Here is a 23119-nt window from a genome sequence, read left to right as displayed (position 1 = left end):
CAATATTATTAGGAGTTGGAGGGCGCAATTCTTTTTTTCCCATTGATTGGAAACTTATTTCGAGTTTTGCCAAAATCCTAAATAACTACTCGGCTACGGAACCTAGGGACAAATAATATTGTAAAAATTAAGTGTAAAAAAAAATATTTTAATAAATATATTCCCTATAGTTTTATTAGTACCTGGCCCGAAAGTTTAAATATTTTATGATATGGCGCGGCGTACTGTCGACCCAGTTTCATACGTTACTGTCCGTCCGCAACATTTCCTTAAGCTAAATGCGTACTTGCATAGACTAATGGATGGAGGTCGAACCAAATTTGATTTACATGCATCCTTGGGGGAGCTGTGTCGGGAACATGGCAAAATGATATAAAAATTTTATTGGCTCTAACCCCCCTTTTTTCACATTACATAGAGGGGCGGGGCCCCAATAGGGGAAACCAAGCAATTTTAAATCCTTTAAATGCTACTTGTCTCAAAGACTGCAAGAATGAATAACCAAATTTGGCCACAAACATCCTTGGGGAAGGGGAACAGAACTTGTATATCAATTTTGGCTCTGACCCCCCGGGGCAGGAGGAAGCGGGCCCAATAGGGGGAAATAGAGGTAAATTCTTTAAATTCGCTACTTGTCCTAGAGTTCTGCATGGATTGTAACCAAAATATAAGCACAAACATTCTTGGAGGAGGGGAACAAACTTGTATAAATTTTGGCTCTGACCCCCTGGGGGCAAGGAGGGGCGGGGCCCAATAGGGGAAATAGAGGCTAAATTCATTAAATCGCTACTTTTGTCCTAGAGTTCTGCATAGATTGTAACCAAAATTAGCCACAAACATCCTTGGGGGAAGGGGAAGGGGACAGAACTTGTATAAATTTTGGCTCTGTTCCCCCGGGGGCACGAGGGGCGGGGCCCAATAGGGGAAATAGAGGTAAATCCTTAAATCGCTACTAGTCATAGAGTTTCTGAATGGAATGTTACCAAATTTGGCCACAAAACATCCTTGGAGGAAGGGATCAGAACTTGTATAAATTTTGGCTCTGGTCCCCTGGGGGCAGGAGGGGCGGGGCCCAATAGGGGAAATAAAGGTAAATCCTATTCAAATCGCTACAGTGAGGTAAATCCTTTAAATCGCTACTTGTGTCATAGAGATCTGCACGTATTGTAACTAAATTTGGCCACAAACACCCTGGGTGGAAGGGGAACAGAACTTGTATAAATTTTTGCTCTGACACCCTGGGGGCAGGAGAGGTGGGCCAATAGAGGAAATCATAAGAGGTAAATCCTTTGAATCGCTACTAGTCATAGATTTCTGCATGGAATGTAACCAAATTTTTGGCCACAAACATCCTTTGGGGGAAGGGAAACAGAACTTGTATAAATTTTGGCTCTGGCCCCCCGGGGCAGGACGGGGTGTGGCCCAATAGGGGGAAAATAGAGGTAAATTCTATTAATCGCTACTTGTCCTAGAGGTCTGCATGGATTGTAACTCAATTTGGCCACAAACATCCTTTGGGAAGGGGAACAGAACTTGTAATAATAATTTTGGCTCTGACCCCCCGGGGGCAGGAGGGGCGGGGCCCAATAGGGGAAATAGAGGTAAATCCTTTAAATCGCTACTTTTGTCATAGAGTTCTGCATGGATTGTAACTAAAAATTTGGCCACAAACACCCTGGGTGGAAGGGGAACAGACCTTGTATAAATTTTTGCTCTGACACACTGGGGGCAGGAGAGGTGGGCCCAATAGAGGAAATAGAGGTAAATCCTTTGAATCGCTACTAGTCATAGATTTCTGCATGGAATGTAACCAAATTTGGCCTCAAACATCCTTGGGGGAAGGGGAACAGAACTTGTATAAATTTTGGCTCTAGCCCCCCGGGGCAGGACGGGTGTGGCCCAATAGGGGAAATAAAGGTAAATCCTATAAATCGCTACTTGTCCTAAAGTTTTGCTTGGATTGTGACCAAATTTGGCCATAAACATCCTTGGGGGAAGGAGAACAGAACTTTGGCTCTGACCCCCTGGGGGCAGGAGGGTGGGGCCCAATAGGGGACTTAGAGGTTAATATTAACATTCCTTCAGAAAAGAAACAATGAACCTGTATTCAGAACATTACTTGGCATTACAAAACCAGTGAGCGAAACAGGCCCTCTGGGCCTCTTGTTAATCAGCTGTTATGATATTGGCCCAGTTATTAGGCCGAGGTCTGTGATATTGGACCGAGGCCGAAGGCCGAGGGCCAATGTGACAGACCAAGGCCTAATAACTGGGCCAATATCATAACAGCTGATTTATGACACTTTTATTAATTAACTATCTATGTCTGCATACATTTGTAGGTCTAGATATCTGATTTATAACTTAGTCTAAGTATATTACTAACTGCACAGTCAGTGATAAATCTACGTGCGCATCCCGAGTCCTAGATAAAATTGCATACCTAGTCATGTCATCCATCAAAACACCAAGCATATCTTCGCCGTTTTATGCATATTTGTCCCTGGCCCTTTTGACAGACGACTCGTCAATCTCCATGTTGTTTGTTGACTGATCTCGTAAACCCTCTAGATGCTAGCTCAAATAACTTAATAACACCGAGAACTTCCGAATGACTAGGCGCTTTCGATTTGGCGCGTTTTTCAATATTAGCCGAGTTCAAAGTCGGCCAATACGAGAAAAAGTCGGCCAATATCATATTAGACGAGTTGCGTCAATTTTTTTCAATATTGGCCGAGTTTGGCCAAATACAGCTTGGCCGGAAAAATCCATAGTAGTGTAATAACATAGATAGTTAATTAATAATACTACTTATATATATATTAGTAAAGTTATATAAATATATTCTATTGATATGCGGAGTACCGTTGACCCAGCTGTCATACTAACTACTATCACTGTCGGCATTAGGCCATTAACTATTTCATAATGGACTAATTTGTCTGGGGCAGTCGGAATATGGCAAACATATAATATTTTATCCTAGGCCTAAATGACACATTCACATTTTAATGTTTAATAACACAAGATACAATGTCACAATACTTTTTAGCTCTCCTCTCAAAGAGAGGGGACCTTATGGAATCAATCCGACGTCAGCGTAGGCATTGGAATTCTTATGGAATCAATCCGACGTCAGCGTAGGCATTGGAATTAAAAATGACCAGGTTAAGATATTGTTGCAATTGTTCAAATACTGTTATCCATAACAACTGACATTGATTTCTACATTGATACAGGATTATACCGTATTTGACCCAAGATGTTCCCAAGGCGTTTAGAAAATTGGAAAAAATGAAAAGGTGCTTATGAAGACAAAATGATTGCAAACCCATTTAGTTTTGATAGTTTTGGTCTTCATTTATGCATAGGCAATTAAAATTGAGGCCTCAAAATTGGGAGGGGCTCTTATTGGGACGTGGGTGCTTATTGGGTAGAATACTGGAGCGATGGGTATGGTCAATCATTTTGGCCTGCAACTAAGGGCCACACTTAGGTATCACTATGTCAGCGTCGTCGATGAAACGGTTTCTGTCCGATAACTTAAGTATTTATTGTCCCATTGAACCAAATTTGGTATATTGCTTTATAATTAATGAGATCTCGGAGTGGTTTGATATTGGTCAAAATCCATCAATATTTGCAAAAGTTACGGGACTTGATAAGTTCACCTTATTATTAACAATATTTTCAACTGTAAATAACTACTTTTTGTGATGCTGTGCAGGCAACACATCCACTTACGTGGAATTTTTGTAAAGAATAAAAATCTGGATTTTGAGAATTGGGAAAAGTTGTTATTGAGATGGATTTATGCATAGATGTTGGATTATTATAAATTTTGTCTGTGGCAGTGCCCCAGATAATGTTTGGAGGTTTAGGGACATAATTGTACTCGCACTTTTGAAAAGGAAGCTATAGGGTTCAAATCTGACTTTTGTTTGAACCCAAAAACTTAACGAGTCTGAGATATGTCGGAAAAAAAAGTATGTGGTTGTAGTATAAAGTAATAGATGACAAGCTAGCAATAGTGCAAATTTCTATCTGAAACAAGAGCACAATTAATCCAAACTGTTGAGCATGACTGAAATATTTCTGATTTAAACTTTTCTTCTGATTTTATTTGTTGGTGTAAGCACTTGAAATAATTTGGTTGTGTAATTACCTGTGTACACATCTTAAAGGGACATGAACCTTAAATAATTTGTTCTGTATGCTATGATATGGTTTTCAGATGTTTATTGAATATTTTTATTACAGTGATCAATATGTCGTAGGGTTATAATATATGTATATATTGTCTACTGTTCCGTTTATGTGGATCACTGTTTACAGTGAGTGTGATCTGTTTACCTGTGTGTCTATTTATAGTACGTGTCCATGTGCGTCCAGTAGTTATGTTATGTTATGTCTATTTTTATCTGTAACCTGATTGTCCAGTTGTGTCCAGTTATGTCAGGATGTGTTAGGTAAAGCATGAGAGTTGGCACGTGGGACGACGGATAAGACCTACGGTGTTTTATGTCGGACAATATGTAGATGCTCCTGGAAAATAAACGGATAGAACAAAGCAGAAAGCGTTGTTGTTTCATTCACCTATCACATGAAACTACAGGAAAATGTGGAGAATACCTACCCCAAAAATGATAAAAATAGACTGTCATATTCTATTTTTGGAACTCAACACAAAAGCTGGTCAAATGCGAGATTATAATGAAGAACAAACTTGCTGTAGTATTCCACATTTTAAGATGATTTTCTAATTAACGATCATTGATGTATGAAGTATAAGTCAAGTTCGTTCAATTTACAAAATTGGGCTTGTAGCAAATCACCTTTTGTCCGTCCTTCTGTCTGTCAGTCTGTAACAGTTCTTGTTGCCTCTTCAGAAAGTTATGAAGGGACTGTTTCACATTTCATACCATTGGATACCCTTGGACCCTATAGTAGTGCATAGTGCTATTGTTTACTATTATTTGTATAGGGCAACAAGATGGCCGACATGCAGCCCATCTTGGATTTCAGTAGTTGAACTTTGTTACCGCTATTTTCCACAAGGTAACTTTCTCAAAATTGCATATTATATTTAGTTCCCCTAGAACCCTGGTTGTGCATTTTTGGATTGATCGGTCAACAGGATGGCTAACAGGCAGCCATCTTTGATTTCAATAGTTAAAGTTTGTTACTTTTGTTTTTCTTAGAGGAATCTCTTTGAAATTTCATATGTAGGATTCTCCTAGTATCTCCATCTTAGAATTTGAGTATTGAAGTTTGTTGTCGCAATTTATCTTGGAGATTTTTGAAAGGAACAGTTTCAATTTTTAGCTCACCTGCCAAAGGGCAAGTGAGCTTATGCTATGGTGCAGCGTCCGTCGTCCGTTGACCTAGAGTCCTGAAAAGCATGCTGGGGATGAAGGGCTTTCCTTGACCTTTATTCAAGGTCACAGGGGTCAAATAGGTTAAATATCTTTAACAGACTTCTTTCTAAATAACCAAGAGACCTAGAGACCTGAAATGTGGGCCCATGACATGCTGGGATGAAGGGCTACCAAGTTTGTTCAAATGAAAGACCTTGACTTTCATTCAAGGTCACAGGGGTCATATAGGCTAAAATCTTTAAACGACTTCTTCTTAATAAAAAACCAAGAGGCCTATGGACCTGATATTGGGCATGTGGCATGCTGGAATAAACGACTACCAAGTTTGTTCAGATAATGAGCTTGACCTTCATTCAAGGTCACAGGGGTACAAATAGGTAAAAATCTATAAACAACTTCTTCTTAATAACCAAGAGGGCTAGAGACCTGATATTGGGCATGTGACATGTTGGGATGAAGCGCTACAAAGCTTGTTCAAATGAATGACCTTGACTTTCATTCAAGGTCACAGGGGTCTAATTTTGGATTAAATCTAAACAAAGAATTTTTCTTAATACCCTAACTGTCCTAAGGGTCACTGTTACTTACGGCCATTGGAACCATGATGGTATCAAGGTCTACCAAGTTTGTTCCAAAAGTATGACCTTGTCCATTGATTCAAGGTCACAGGGGTGAATTAAGCTAAAATCTTTTAACGAATTCTTTTCCTTTATACATACCAATAAGAGGCAACCAGAGGCTTTATATGTGCTTAGGGTTGATATATATTCTTATTTACTCTATATGGTTTACGGTATTGAAACCATGTATGGATACCCAAGATTTCCAGGTGATCGATTTCAGGCCAATTGGCCCCTTGACATTAAGTAGGATTACCCATTGGGCCCTAAGGTTAAGGGTTTATTTTATTATTCAATATTTCAAGTTTCGTAATTTGTGGTCTATTTTTCAGGTTAAATGAAATAACAAATATATCCTGTACAACATTGTACTTTTGTTTAAAGCGCTTTTTGCACTGAAACGCTTATTCATGCACAGCCCTAAATTTGTAAAAGGCTATTTCCTGTATTGAATCACCAAATTACGTTGGTTTGTATCCCCGTAATTAATTATCCCCGTAATAAATTATAATTTACAGTTTTTAGCTCACCACCATGGTGTACAAAAGGGATCTTTCTTAAATTCGATATTCTAAGGTACCCATAGGGCCCAAGTTATGCATTTTGCATTTTGGGATTGATCAATAAACAAGATGGCAAACAGGTCCGCAGCCATCTTGGATTTTGATAGTTGAAGTTTGTAACTGTTATTTTTCAGAAAGTACAGATAGAATCTGTCTCAAATAAAGCTAATTGTATGTATACTGGGACGAAATTGCGTTTTCAATTGATGTAGCAATGTGTAGAAAATGCATTTGATCTGAAGTACATATGGTATAAAGATCATCCGAAAAATGACCCCTAATGGGATTTTCTCAGATCCTCTTATCAAACTTAGTGATAATAAGGATTTGTATTTTGATCAGATTGCAAATTTCGGTCACTATCCAAATTATATGAGTCGTAATGATTTCAGTCTTTGTCTGTTTATTTATTTATTAGCCCACCATCAACAGATGGTGGGCTATTCAAATCGCTTTTTGTCTGTGGTCCGTCGTCCTTCCGTCCGTCCATCAGTCCGTCCGTCCTTCCGTCCGTTAACAATTCTTGTTACCGCTATTTCTCAGGAAGTACTGAAGGGATCTTTCTCAAATTTCATATGTAGGTTCCCCTAGGACCCTAGTTGTGCATATTATTGGGACCGATCGGTCAACAAGATGGCTGACAGGCGGCCATCTTGGATTTTGATAGTTAAACTTTGTTACCGCTATTTCTCAAAAAGTACTGAAGGGATCTTTCTCAAATTTCATATACAGGTTCCCCTAGGGCCCTAGTTGTGCTTATTGCATTTTGGGACCGATCGGTGAACAAGATGGCCGACAGGCGGCCATATTGGATTTTGATAGTTAAAGTTTGTTACCGCTATTGCTCAAAAAGTGCTGAAGGGATCTTTCTCAAATTTCGTATGTATGATCCCCTAGGACCCTAGTTGTGCATATTGCATTTTGGGACCAATCGGTCAACAAGATGGCCGACAGGCGGCCATCTTGGATTTTGATAGTTAAAGTTTGTTACCGCTATTTCTCAAAAAGTGCTGAAGGGATCTTTCTCAAATTTCATATACAGGTTCCCCTAGGACCCTAGTTGTGCTTATTGCATTTTGGGACCGATCGGTGAACAAGATGGCCGACAGGCGGCCATATTGGATTTTGATAGTTAAAGTTTGTTACCGCTATTGCTCAAAAAGTGCTGAAGGGATCTTTCTCAAATTTCGTATGTATGATCCCCTAGGACCCTAGTTGTGCATATTGCATTTTGGGACCGATCGGTGAACAAGATGAATGACATGCGACCATCTTGGATTTTGATAGTTAAAGTTTTTTTACCGCTATTTCTCAAAAAGTACTGAAGGGATCTTTCTCAAATTTTATATATAGATTCCCCCAGGGCCCTAGTTGTGCACATTGCATTTTGGGACCGATCGATGAACAAGATGGCCGACAGGCAGCCATCTTGGATTTTGATAGTTAAAGTTTGGTACCGCTATTTCTCAAAAAGTACTGAAGGGATCTTTCTCAAATTTCATATATAGATTCCCCTAGGACCCTAGTTGTGCATATTGCATTTTTGGACCGATCGATGAACGAGATGGCTGCAAGGCGGCCAATCTGGATTTTGATAGTTAAAGTTTGTTATCGCTATTTCTCAAAAAGTGCTGAAGGGATCTTTCTCAAATTTCATATACAGGTTCCCCTAGCATCCTAGTTGTGCATATTGTATTTTGGGACCGGTCAGTGAACAAGATGGCCGACCGACGGCCATCTTTGATTTTGATAGTTAAAGTTTGTTATGGCTATTTCTCAGATCTCAAATTCCATGCATAGGTTCCCCTTGTACCCTAGTTGTGCATAGTACCTTTTAGGACTGATGCATAATGCCTTTCGGGACTGATCGGTAAACAAGATGGCCAACTGACCGCCATCTTAGATTTCATTGTTGAAGTTTGTTACCACTATTTCTTAGAAAGTACAATAGCGATCTGTCTCAAATTTTATATGTAGTGTGTTTGAAAAAGTTTGAAAAGCAGGGAAAAGATCCCCTCTTTCCATTGTCAGACAGATCATTTTTGGGTGGGCGCCAAGATCCCTCTGGGATCTCTTGTGACAATTGAAGTTTGTTACAGCTATTTCTCAGAAAGTACTGAAGGGATCTGTCTCAAATTGCATGTGCAGGTTCCCCTAGGGGCCTAGTTGTGCATATTGCATTTTGGGACCGATTGATGAACAAGATGGCCGACAGGCCGCCATCTTGGATTTTGATAGTTAAAGCTTGTTACCACTATTTCTCAGAAAGTACTCCCAGGGATCTGTATCAAATTTCATGTGCAGGTTCCCCTAGGTCCCTGGTATGCATTGCATTTTGGTACTGATCCGTGAACAAGATTTTCAACAGGACGCCAATCTTGGATTTTACAATTGAAGTTTTTTTCCACTATGTCTAAGAAATGTACTGAAGGGATCTGTCTCAAATTGTATGTGCAGGTTCCTCTAGGAGTCTAGTTGTGCATATTGCATTTTAGGACCGATTGATGAACAAGATGGCCGACAGGCCGCCATCTTGGATTTTGATAGTTAAAGCTTGTTTACCACTATTTTCTCAGAAAGTACTCCAGGGATCTGTATCAAATTTCATGTGCAGGTTCCCCTAGGTCCCTGGGTATGCAATTGCATTTTGGTACTGACATCCGTGAACAAGATTTTCAACAGGACGCCATCTTGGATTTTTACAATTGAAGTTTTTTTCCACTATGAAGAATGTACTGAAGGATCTGTCTCAAATTGTATGTGCAGGTTCCTCTAGGGGTCTAGTTGTGCATATTGCATTTTAGGACCGATCGTTAAACAAGATGGCCAACAGGTAGCCAACAGGACGCCATCTTGGATTTTGACAATTGAAGTTTTTTTCTCGCTATTTCTCAGAATGTACTGAAGGGATCTTTCTCAAATTTCAATTGTAAGTTCCCCTAGGGGCCTAGTTGTGCATATTGCATTTTGGGACCAATCGGTTAACAAGATGGCCAACAGGCCGCCATCTTGGATTTTGATAGTTTAAAGTTTGTTACTGCTATTTCTCAAAAAGTACCAAAAGAATTCTTCTCAAATTTCATGTACAGGTTCCCTTAGGGCCCTAGTTGTGCATATTGCATTTTAGGACCGATCGGTGAACAGTTGTGCCATCTTGGATTTTGATATTGAGTTTGTTACATTTTCTTTTCAAATTTCATGTGTAATAATATGTAGGAAAAGCCGATCCCTCTTTACTTTGTCAGACAAAAGATCATTCTTAGGTGGCGCCAAGATCCCTCAAGTTTTAATGATTTCAGTTATTGTCTGTTATTTATTTATTTACTATTTATTTATTTATTTATTTATTTATTTATTTTAGGACGTAAATCAACTGGTTCCACTCCTTCCCAGAGGAAATATTACACAGATGTTCAAGACAATGAGGACATAGAAGAAGAAGATGCTGAGGAGGTTGTTAGTGGCATGCCATCCTGTAGGTTTCAGCTCATTCATCCGTCAAATTTCATAATGGACTGGTCTAGTCTTTGATTTAGAAGTGTCTAAATGTGTCTTTAGGGGTAAATGAGTTTAAAATTTCTTGCCTTGTATACACAGTATTTTATCTCGGTCATAGATCAAGGTAAAGTATTACTATAAAAGCTACCACCTCTATATCAAGACCACCTGCTTAGTACGACCACTTTCTGATAGCCCCAGATGGTCAGTTTAAACAGAAATTACCTGTGTATAAAGACTGTTTTCCTTCATTATCCTTTGTGTGGGTTTTAATGACAGCAAGGCAGTTTTATGGAAGTATAACTTGATTTTTTTTTTAAATATGAAGGGCCTTGCTGAAACGGTAGAGCTTAATTTATGGTTGATGTCAACTCCTTATCCCAAATCTTTATTTCACCGATGGCGATGTAACATCTTTCCTAACTACGGTTTTAGAATCCCCTTGCTTGTCAAGCATTCTTTGCATTAAAAGTACAGCTTGTTTCCATGAACAGTCTTCAGGGATAATTTTTTTTAAAAAGAAATCTGTTATAACTTGTACATGTTCTGTTATAGTGTTGGAAGGAGAGGATTCGTTGGCAGGAAGCGGTGTATTCCAGTTCCGTACACCTAAAAAGTCGGGCCAAATGGCTGCTAAAGGTATGTTTGTATGATACCTACCAAATAATTGCAGATATATCACATTCACCCTACTTAGTGTGTATGCCACTTAAAAATTGTAAGAAAGAGGGGCACTTTGTGAACAAAATGTAACGAAAAGTGTCAGCCATATTTTAACTCTATCTGTACTCATGACACATTATCTGTTACAGTAAACATATATATGCCTTTTATCCTTTGAGACGCATTATTATGTGGTGATTCAAATGTAAAAGATTCACAATTTCATGTAAAATTGGATACAATGCTAATGTTAGAGGCATCACATGTTGTAAAACATTGTTAAATCCATGGGATAGGGGCGTTTATACAACTGCAACTTTTCTCCAGAAAAGGGGAGGGGCGCTAAAGGGTGAGGTGCACTAATTACCGCGAGTATGGTAGACATATTTACTAAATAATCATAAATTGTAAGAATATTTTAAACGGTTATCCATTGTTGCCTTTATTAGATGGAAGGCTCGTTGTGGACTGGCTGGACACTTAAAAGCTAACATAATCATGCACTTTACCCTCCTCCCCCCACTCCTCTCCCATAAGTGTATTCAATATTTCAAAGTAAGAAGGATAAGAAGAGACAAGAAGTCATAGATCATTCTTTGGTGGGAGTCAAGATCCGTCTTGCCGATCTTTTGTTTTCTGCCTCAAAGAATAGATGATCCTAGTTCCTAGATCAAAAAGACTGTATAGAGGAGGGACTTAATACTTAGCTAAGAGGGGTCTTATTGCTGAGCGGAGGCTTATTGCTCAGCTAGAGGGGTCTTATTGCTCAGTGAAGGCTTATTGCTCAGCTGAGAGGGGGCTTTTGCTCAATGAAAGCTTATTGCTCAACTGAGAGGGGGGACTTATTGCTCAGCTAAGTGAGTTTATTGCTCAGTTGAGGCTTAATATTCAGCTAGAGGAGTATTATTGCTGAATGGAGGCTTATTGCTCAGCTGAGAGTGGGGCTTATTGCTCAGCTAAGTGGGGGCTTATTACTCAGCTAGAGGAGTACTGCTGAGAGGGGGCTTATTGCTCAGTTAAGAGGGTGATGCTAAATGCTCAGCTTAGTGGGGGGGGGGTGTTATTGCTCAGCTGAAGGGGTTGGGGCTTATTTCTAGAAGAATACAGTATTTTTCAGTAGCTGTAGATCTAGATCATGAAAAGAAAAAAAAATCAGTGTTGTTCAGCTTTATGTATGTACGAATGATCTAATATATTTTAGTTTTGATCACTGGTAACATATGGTTTTCTTTCAGCATCTGAAGCCCGTACACCAAAGTCCATACTGAAGACTACAGCTACAAAAGGTATGTATTACCTAAAATAGGTTTCGATAGCAGCTAGTGGCCATTGGGTAATCTCCCCACACCATATTGTCCTCACACAGGAGGGCTTTCGCTCTGCATACAAAAAATATACATATACGGAATATAACTTATTAATTATGACTATTTTTTATTAATTATGACTTTTTTTTTTGTACCGTAATGATTCCATTATTATTGAAGGATTAATGTTTTTAGGTCATCTGACCCGAAGGGTACATGTAAGATGTAAACGTCTTGTAAGATGTAATTCCCATGTAAGATGTAATCATTATGTAAGATATTATTGTCATATAATCTCATGTAAGATGTAATTGTCATGTAAGATGTAAATCTCATGTAGGATGTAATTCTCATGCATTAAGGTGTAATGCATTAAGATGTAATTCTCATGCATTAAGATGTAATTCTCATGCATTAAGATGTAATTCTCATGTAAGATGTAATTCTCATGCATTAAGATGTAATTCTCATGTAAGATGTAATTCTCATGCATTAAGATGTAATTCTCATGTAAGATGTAATTCTCATGCATTAAGATGTAATTCTCATGCATTAAGATGTAATTCTCATGCATTAAGATGTAATTCTCATGCATTAAGATGTAATTCTCATGCATTAAGATGTAAATCTCATGCATTAAGATGTAATTCTCATGCATTAAGATGTAATTTTCATGTAAGATGTAATTCTCATGTAAGATGTAATTCTCCTTGATCTTTGACTCTAGGTTCCTTGACTCCATCCTCTACCAGCAGATCCGGTAAAACACAAAGAAAACCTGAAACCACAACCCCATACAAACTACGTAAAAGGAACATCACAGGGGGTTGGTATTGTCTTTTTAAAGCACAGAAAGATGGTTTCTTTTCTCAATATCTGTGGATCAAAATACAATGCGCATTCAAGGACATAAGAGAAAATGGTTTCTTTTATCAATGTGTGCTGAAATACCATGTGCCTTCAAGGATTTAAGAGAAATTCAGCCAGGGTAGCTTTTGTCTGGTTTGTGCAAGATTTTGGCTGGTAAACACTTGACAAACCTTGTGCTGAACAGCCAAACTCTTACACTCGGGACGAGATATCCCTGTCCATTTTACATTCCTACATAAGATTCTATTTAAAGTATTGATGGACAAACAACTCTCAATTAATAGTGGGTAGTTCATAGACAAAGCGTTGAAGATTTATTTTGGCTTTATGCCAGTGTGATGAAGATTTCACTTATCTTTATATATGTTATGGTATAAAGTTTTGGCGAGTGTTTTAAGTACTATAACTTCACGATGAACTCTTTTGGTTATAAAATTACGTGTGAATGTAGCTGTTACTCTTTGTGTTTCTATACCTTTAGATGATGACATTGATTCCGAGTCAAGTGTGTCGTCTGAAGATGATGACAGTGAAGATGAGAGTGAGGCTGCGTCATCAAAGCGACCGGCTCTCAGTGTAAAGTCCGTTGGGAATACCCCCAGAAGAAGTCGCGGCCGGACTCATGTCGAGGAAGAGGAGACTGTGAGTATTCTGGGAGGAAATCACTTGTGTTAGTGAAAACCAATAAAATACTGTAAAAGTGGAAATTAATGCGAGGACAAAATTTACGTTATTTACTTTGCAATACCTCCACCCCTACCCTCTAAGTTGCAGTAGGTTAGTCCAACATGACATGATTATTTGTGCATCCTTCTCCCCCCTCCAGCCTACAATGTTTCTTCACCCCGTCTCTCCTACATTTTGGTACTTACTATCCTAGGCATGTGATAATTATATCCCCCAATAACGAAGTTGAGGAGGGTATACTGGAAGGGGGTTGTCCGTCTGTCTGTCTGTAGATACAATTTTGTCCAATGAATACCTCCTAAACTACTGGACAGATTTTGATAAAATTTGGTACACAGAACCCTGACATAAAGGGGAGTTGAGTTCACTATGTAATTAAGTTCTGCAATGTCCCCTATTAACAAAGTAATTACTAACTTCATGCCGAGGCAGGGGGGTATTAGTCGTCCACTCTGCTGACAGTTCTAGTGTAATTTGTGTATCCTTCTCCCCCTCCAGCCTACAACGATACAGTCCTACTTTGACATCCATGCAAGCTCTGCTGTACACACATCAGACCGCACACTAGCTCGTCTAGGCTCCTCCAAGATGGACCAGGAAGGACTAAATAAAGTTCTACAAGATGTTACGGCGGATGAAAATTGTGAGAGTGAGAAGATGTACCAGGAACATCGAGAGAACTTCAATAACTGGATGTACCAGCTTTGGTAATATTGATTTATGGGACGACTGGTTCGCCTGTTTCAGTATAATGTGACTAGGTGGAGTATGTTGCTTGGTGTCTTTGTGGACATGGTTCAGTGATATAGCACTATAGAGAGGGCAACAGTTCAACTATACAAGAAGACATAACATGAATATACTGCAGTCTCCCAAAACATGTACCACGCACTTCATTCAAACCGCATACACTGTCCTTACATGACCCTGACCGTTAATAGGACGTTAATTAATCAAACAAACAAAGATTGAAATTTTTTGCAATTTCAGTGTGGCTTAGATGTAAAGATATCCAACATGGTACTACTTTACCTCTGCCAATGAACAACTTACTGAGAAATGCATTTCATAGGAAGGAAATCATTTTATAAAATGAAAATGAAATTAAAAAAAAAACCACATTCTTCTGAAATCAATTGAACTAATGCCTGCCAAGTTCCATCACACTCTTAATAACTTATTGATAAACTTGGCTCTCATTTCCATTTCAGTCAAGGTTTCAACATGTTACTTTATGGCCTGGGATCAAAACGGAAGCTACTTGAGGATTTCCGTGACACTCACCTGTCAGAGTTGTCTCATCTTGTTGTCAACGGTTACTTCCCAAGCCTCACTATAAAACATGTAAGTCGTAAGGCGGTCGGCGGGAAACTTACAATGACACATCTTTACTGGTTTTGCCAGAGTGATTCATATTCCACTGGAATTATCTTAATTAGGCATAATGATCTTATAGTCATGCTTATAATGGCTGCTGAAAATGAATTTCAACAAGATTTTATTGATATATATCAAATGGATAAAAGTCATACATTCTGCATTAATTAATACTCAAATTAGATTAATTATTATATTTAATAGTTAAGGGGGGATAACTCCAACTTTCAACTTCAATTTCAACAAATTTTATTGACATATATTATTTACAGTCAACTCCAACTTTATTGATTATATAAAATTTATTGATTTATTAGTTGAATTATTCAGTATTCATATTAGATATTAGATTTGTTGAAATTATGTTCCTTTTACTTTAAAAGATATTAAACGCTATCACATATGACATACTGGAATACAATGGAAGTTTTAAAGGACCGTTAGATCAAGTGGCTTGTATACGAACAGAACTGGAGCAACAAGGTTAGTATTGCATTTAATATGTTTATGGAATATTAATATTATAAAACCAATTGAATTAGGTCATCTTTGACCATATCTTATATACCTAATGTTATTTCATCCCTTTGTGTCTTTATAAAAGGGCAGATCGGTTGGAAAACTTGACAATATTTTGTCCACACTTTTAGAATTGTTTCTTTTTCCCATAAAGCCAATTTAATTATTCATAGCGACCACCGGTACATTTTGAGGGATGCCCCTATCCTCAGGCGTTCATTTGAATGTTCCTTGATGTTATGTTCATTTCAATGATGATTAAAGATAACGGAGGAAGAAGATTCAGTTCATGTGAGAACAAATTTTAAAAGTAGATACAACCAAACCTGTCTATAAAGGACACCAAAGGTACATAACAGAATTTTCCTTTATAGAAAAGTGTCCTTTACATAGAGGTCACTTATATAGAAAATTGCAGCTTATGGCTCTGTTCATTATAGACAGGTGTCCTTTATATAGAGGTCAATTACATAGTAAACTGCAGCTTATGTTTGTGTCCTTTATAGACAGGTAACTTTCATGTAGAGGTCTCTATATATAACAGATTTGACTCTATGTGCGAGAACATTGTGGCCGAACGAATAAATATTCCGTGTAGGAAGGAATTAAATGAAAAATATATGTAAAAAAGGATAGAGAGGGGGGGGGTGTAAAAATAAGATCACAAATCAGACACCAGATGTTTGAACATCTAAACTCCATGTCATTATTCTTTTGATTTTCAGGTTTTCAAGATTTCTTCCTTATAGTTCACAATATAGATGGCACCATGTTACGAGGAGAAAAAGCCCAAAACATTTTGAGTCTGCTGAGTCAGATTCCAGGTTTTCACATCCTGGCTTCGGTAGATCACATCAATGCTCCACTGTGTAAGTTTATGTGTTTCATTTATGAGATGTGGTTTTCTTGAAAATCTTGCACTGAAAATTTGTAACGGTAAAACAACATAACAGAATTCCCATTATCACAGTAATTTTATTGAAAATCTTTTAACACTGTAACAAGATTATTAATCTTCATTAGAGCAGTAGAAATCAAGTAATATACATATCAGTTTTCACCTGTTGTGTATCTGAAGTTTTTTTCTGCTCTTCTTTCTTACGAGCTTTTCAACTTTTATAAATCAAAATATTTGCTTTATGCTCCTAATTCTAAGAGTGTATTAAGCCATGTTTTGATTGATAAAAATTAAAAAGATTTGTAATAAGAGCAGATTCTTAACACTGGGGTCGCGGTGGCCGAGTGGTTAATATGTCCCGACATATTACCACAAGCCCTCCACCTCTGGGTTTTTTGATGAGAAAAATATACTTGTACTGATAAAAAATTTTCAGCATTTTCAATCCTAAAAAATACCTTTGCAAATTACACTGGTACGTAATTTACACAAGTTTTTACAGTAGGCATGAACTTGATTACCACTAAATCATTCTATATTAATACAGTATGGGACCAGAGCAAATGCTGTCGCTACAACTGGTTAATGTACGACGTAACAACGTATCTACCCTACACAGACGAGACATCGTACGAGAACTCGCTCCTAGTACAACAGTCGGGTGCCCTAGCGCTCAGCTCAATGACCCACGTCATGAAGTCACTCACGTCAAACGCTAAAAATATCTTCTTCTTGTTGGCCAGACATCAACTCTCAAACAAAGACAATAGTACTTATCTTGGTTAGTATACATCAACTCTCAAACAAAGACAATAGCACTTATCTTGGTTAGTATACATCAACTCTCAAACAAAGACAATAGCACTTATCTTGGTTAGTATACATCAACTCTCAAACAAAGACAATAGCACTTTTCTTGGTTAGTATACATCAACTCTCAAAAAAAGACAATAGCACTTATCTTGGTTAGTATACATCAACTCTCAAACAAAGACAATAGCACTTATCTTGGTTAGTATACATCAACTCTCAAACAAAGACAATAGCACTTATCTTGGTTAGTATACATCAACTCTCAAACAAAGACAATAGCACTTATCTTGGTTAGTATACATCAACTCTCAAACAAAGACAATAGCACTTATCTTGGTTAGTATACATCAACTCTCAAACAAAGACATTAGCACTTATCTTGGTTAGTATACATCAACTCTCAAACAAAGACAATAGCACTTATCTTGGTTAGTATACATCAGCTCTCAAACAAAGACAATAGCACTTTTCTTCGTTAGTATACATCAACTCTCAAACAAAGACAATAGCACTTATCTTGGTTAGTATACATCAACTCTCAAACAAAGACAATAGCACTTATCTTGGTTAGTATACATGCACATTGTGTACCGTTTGCCGTCTTAACTGTGCATTACGATATTTTTTTTTAATAAATAACTCATTTCTGTTTCTCTTTCCTCAGTTTTCTGTAATTTGTTTAGGCTTCATCTTTCACATGCAAATGAAATTTCCAGCCCTTAGCTTCCCTTTTCCTCAGGAATTTTGTGTCTTACATTGAATCTCTGTTTTCTCTTTATACCTCAGGAATTTTGTGTCCTGTATTGAATCTCTGTTTTCTCTTTATTTAGGTTTGTCTATACAAGAACTTTACCAGCAGTGTCGTGAAGCTTTTCTCGTCAACAGTGACCTCACCCTGCAGGCACAACTTATAGAGTTCAGGGACCATAAACTCATCAAATTTAAAAAGGTACTTAACAATTCATAACTTTATCAATCTAAAAAGGTAGGTAAAAATTCACTCGGGTTAAAAAAATCCCTTTATCAATCTGAAATGCTACATAGCAATTCATAACTCTGCATGGTAAAACATTCCTATATCGATCTAAAATGATATGTAAACTTCGGTAAACATAAACAATAGAGCAGTAGCTATTGAAAAGCAATAACTTTGTCGGTAAATTTCGTTGTTTGCTATTAAAAATTAATCTTTTAAATACTGTCACGAGATCATTTATCTTCATTAGAGTTGTAGAAATCAATGAACATACTTACCAGTTTTCATCTGTTTTGTAACTTTAGTTTTTTTCTCCTCTTCTTCCAAGATTTCAACTTTTATAAATCAAATCATTTGTTTGATGCTCTTAATTCTTAGAGTGTGTTAAGCAAGATTTATAAAAGTTTAAACACTTGAAAGAAGATTATTAATACTGGGGTCGCAGTGGCTGATTGGTTAATATGCCCTGACATATTACCACAAGCCCTCCACCTCAGGGTCACAAGTTTGAATCCCATGTGGGGCAGTTGCCAGGTACTGACTGCTGGTTGGGTTTTTTTATCCAGGTTCTCTAGCTTTCCTCCACCATCAAACCTGGTACGTCCTTAAATGACCCTGGCGATTAATAGGACGCTAAACTAATAATAGTAAACTCTTAATTCTGTAATTTCCAAAGTGTTTTTTATCATAAAATAAAATCTTTCTTGTTTCAGAGTTTTGATGGCATCGAACATTTAACGATACCAATAGATTCGGGAACCTTGGCCGAGTTTATAGACCAACAAGAAGAGACTTGATCAAGATGAAAACAAATAAATTATATTATTATCCTCGCTGCGGATTAAAAAGTGACATTTCGCTCAGAGCCTTTGATAGGATAGATAAGAAATTCTGATTAACAGAAATATTGTTATATGAAGGATTCCTAGTTCTCATTTCTGAGATTAAGGAAAAAAAGTTTTAGAACAAGTGCTATTTGAGAACAGTGTTGTGCTGATTGTTATGAGTACTTCAGGTGTCATGGCATTTCAGGGAATTCAAAAGGGTTTCTTTTGATTAATGTGGTAGGATTGGTGTGGGCCAATCATTGGTGACCAGGTAGCTCACATCAGTAGAGCATCAGATTTCAGGTTCGTGTCGTGGTCTGACTGGTACACCACACTTTCCCTCTCCTGTTATACTTATATATAATAAGACAGAGAATCAATACCCATGGATTCGAGTTTATAAATAAACTCATTATACTGTAAATCAACTTTCATTGTTCTCTGAATTTGAACAAGCTTTGAAACAGAAATCGCCAAATGGGACTAATTCATGTACCACATTATACCTGATAATGTTTGTGCAGGACTATTGTTTCTATTGGTGACAGAATGACGTCAAAAGATGATATCCTGAGCTCATGTCATTTCAGGGTGAAGATTATAACGAGTTACGTTCCATCGCCACTGGAGATACTAGTACCGCACAAACGTTATAGGGTATCACATAGTACAGGAATTGGTCCGATTTGGACATGAAAGAAATTAGTTTACAGTAACCTATTGTGGGTTGCTTAAATCACTATTATTTAAAAAAAACTGCAGACAAGTATTCCGTCTTTGTATATTGCATAGTTACCTCCCTTGCAGGCAAATGTCCATCGTGACGTCATTACTTTGTGAGCGAAACACAAATTAATTTCTTTTAAAATGCATGATGTTACGTTCTCAACACGATATCACAATCAATAACTACCTTCAAGGGCAGTTATGTTCGCAAACACATGACATCACAACCTTCAAGGGCAGTTATGTTCGCAAACACATGACATCACAACCTTCAAGGGCAGTTAACTCTTTCAAATGCTAATACGGAATTGTTGCAATTGTATCCATCAGATGTGGATTTAATCCCCGTCCCTTGGCTAGGCACTGTAAATCAAATTATTTTAGTGTGCAATTTCTTTTTGTGTGTTTCGTGCAATAAAAGAATTCGCAAAAATAATTCACAACAAAAAAAAAAAAAGATTAAATGACTATATAGTTGAGTTTTACCTGTAAATCGCGAAATTAAAATGGCAGTAAAAAATGTCATTTGGCATGACACTACGGATTAAGTTGTATCGAAAAATAAGTTACTAAGTGAATAGAAACGGACTTGGATAGACTGATGGCCTTTGTGTATGCAAAGATATGGCTATATATACATCCTGAATAAAACAAGTAAATGGTGCTAAATTTGCTAATGTGTCACAGAATTAAACAAGAGATCCCAGAGGATCTTGGCGCCCACCAAAGATTGATCTATGTCTGACAAATGAAAGAGGATCTTTTCTCTGCTTTTCAAACTTACAATTCTTTTTCTGCTTTTCAAACTTTAACTATCAAAATCCAAGCAATAAGCAGAACTAGGTCCTAGAGGAACCTACATATGATATTTGAGAACAATCCCTCAATACTTTCTGAGAAATAGCGGTAACAAACTTTAACTATCAAAATCCAAGATGGCCACCGTCGGCATCTTGTGACGATCAGTCCCATGCAATATGCACACTGGTCCTAGGGACTACATTGAATTGAAAGATCCTTCGTGCTTTGAGAAATAGCGTAACAACTTTAACTACAAAACCAAGATGGCACCGTCGGCCATCTGTTGACCGATCACCAAAATGCAATATGCCAACTGGGGTCCTAGGGAACCTACATATGAAATTTGGAGAAATAGCGGTAACAAACTTCCAAGTGGCCACCGGTGGCCATCTGTTGACCGATCATCCCAAAATGCATGCACAACTGGGTCTAGGGAACCACATAGAAATTGAGAAGATCCCTTCAGTGCTTCTGAAAATAATTTACTATCAAACCAGATGGCTACCTGCGCATCTTGTTGACCGATCATCCAAAAGCAATGCATTATGCTTTTTGAGAATACTAACAATTAACATCAAAATCAAGATGGCTAACTGAGTCCCAAAACAATAGCATACAGGGTCCTAGGAACCTACAATGAAATTTGATCCTTCAAACTTTCTAAGAAAAGCCGAACAACTTTAACTACAAATCCAAGAGTGCTTGTCGCCATCTGTTGACCGAACAGTCCAAATGTAAAGCGAACTGGGTCCTAGGGAACCACATATGAAATTTAGAACAATCCTTCAATACTTTTGAGAATAGCGTAACAAACTTTTACTATCAAAATCCAATGGCCACCGGGGCATCTTGTGGCCGTAACAAACTTTAAACTATCAAAATCCAAGATGGCGGCTGGCGGCTGGCGGCCATCTTGTTGACCGATCAGTCCCAAACTGCAATATGCACAACTAGGGTCCTAGGGGAACCTACATATGAAATTTGAGAAAGATCCCTTCAGTGCTTTCTGAGAAATAGCGGTAACAAACTTTAACTATCAAAATCCAAGATGGCTACCTGGCGGCCATCTTGTTGACCGATCAGTCCCAAAATGCAATATGCACTACTAGGGTCCTAGGGGAACCTACATATGAAATTTGAGAAAGATCCCTTCAGTACTTTCTGAGAATTAGCCGTAACAAACTTTAACTATCAAAATCCAAGATGGCGGCTGGTCGGCCATCTTGTTGACCGATCAGTCCCAAAATGCAATATGCACAACTAGGGTCCTAGGGGAACCTACATATGAAATTTGAGAAAGATCCCTTCAGCACTTTCTGAGAAATAGCGGTAACAAACTTTAACTATCAAAATCCAAGATGGCTACCTGGCGGCCATCTTGTTGACTGATCAGTCCCAAAATACAATATGCACAACTAGGGTCCTAGGGGAACCTACATATGAAATTTGAGAAAGATCCCTTCAGTACTTTTAGAGAAATAGCGGTAACAAGAATTGTTAACGGACGGACGGACGGACGGAAGGAACGGAAGGACGGACGGAAGGACGGACGGACGACGGACCACGGAAGGCGATTTGAATAGCCCACCATCTGATGATGGTGGGCTAAAAACAACAACTTTGTAATGGTGATATTTTCAATGTTTGGGTGCACAACTTGACTTTGTTATTTGAGTGAGCCGTTGGTAACATGTATGATACTCATAGTAGTAAATTGACTGGATGTAAGAATCATTTGCATTCCAGGGGTTACTATTACTGTCATATTATCCATACTTGGACTATCTCATAGCAAAACTGAAGGCTCTGACTGCAACAACTATTGATCAGTTTACTTTGAAGTTGGTTAATCTTCAAAGTTTCTATTTGCCTGTGACTGGTCAGAATTTTCTCCTAACTGCCTTCAGTTTTCCTATGATAAAGTTTAGGGGTGGATATAACAACAGTGAAAGTAGCCCCTGGAGTATCGAGGATGGAATGTATACATGTGTTGGGAGTGTTTTGCTGTACCTTGATGGTACATTACTGTATGTGTGTATATTGTGAGTGAAATAGAAAGAACTTGAGAGGCTATAAATGTATGTATTTGTGAAATAAAATTTTGGAGCAAATCCTAAACCTTTTGTTTTGTATCTTTGTTGACAGTATATACACATATTAAACAGATAAAAACTGCCTTATTTCACGAAGTTCAGCTTTAGCCCTTTTCAGTAGAAATTACATAACAACCAATTGAAATATTTGGCAGCAATTTAATAAGAATCCATCTTATTATCACATTCACACGTAAATATCACATATAATATCAGCCATTGAAGGTAATAATATTCAACCTTGATGTAGTCTACAGCACTTTTCATAAAATATAAGAATACTTCTTCAAATGTATGGACATAATATCTACAAGTGATTTTCACCATATAATTATTCTGTATTTGCATATTACAGAGTTATCTGCCCTTGTTGGTAGGTATTGATTGTGACGTCATGTTTTGCGAGCATAACGTCATACTTTCAGGAGAAAACAACATATATTATGATCACAAAATAATGACAACAATCGATACTGACCCGCAAGGGAGCTAACTCTGTGATA

General features: G+C 37.8%; 1 protein-coding gene across 1 annotated transcript in view; it reads left to right on the top strand.

The window, feature by feature from the left end:
• Positions 1–19420, top strand: part of LOC138333735 (origin recognition complex subunit 2-like) — a 38224-nt gene extending 18804 nt beyond the window's left edge. The window contains exons 2-13 of the mRNA XM_069282299.1: positions 9923–10036; positions 10615–10698; positions 11958–12008; positions 12757–12855; positions 13381–13541; positions 14085–14293; positions 14798–14930; positions 15347–15446; positions 16208–16351; positions 16928–17161; positions 18024–18142; positions 18883–19420. Coding sequence (XP_069138400.1) covers positions 9923–10036; positions 10615–10698; positions 11958–12008; positions 12757–12855; positions 13381–13541; positions 14085–14293; positions 14798–14930; positions 15347–15446; positions 16208–16351; positions 16928–17161; positions 18024–18142; positions 18883–18966 — 1532 coding nt within the window. The 3' untranslated portion in view covers positions 18967–19420. The remainder of the gene's footprint in view (positions 1–9922; positions 10037–10614; positions 10699–11957; positions 12009–12756; positions 12856–13380; positions 13542–14084; positions 14294–14797; positions 14931–15346; positions 15447–16207; positions 16352–16927; positions 17162–18023; positions 18143–18882) is intronic.
• Positions 19421–23119: the final 3699 nt, after the last annotated feature.

Source organism: Argopecten irradians, chromosome 10, assembly GCF_041381155.1.
Source record: "Argopecten irradians isolate NY chromosome 10, Ai_NY, whole genome shotgun sequence".
Classification (NCBI taxonomy): Eukaryota; Metazoa; Mollusca; class Bivalvia; order Pectinida; family Pectinidae; genus Argopecten; species Argopecten irradians.
This window is presented reverse-complemented; position numbering and strand designations above follow the sequence as displayed.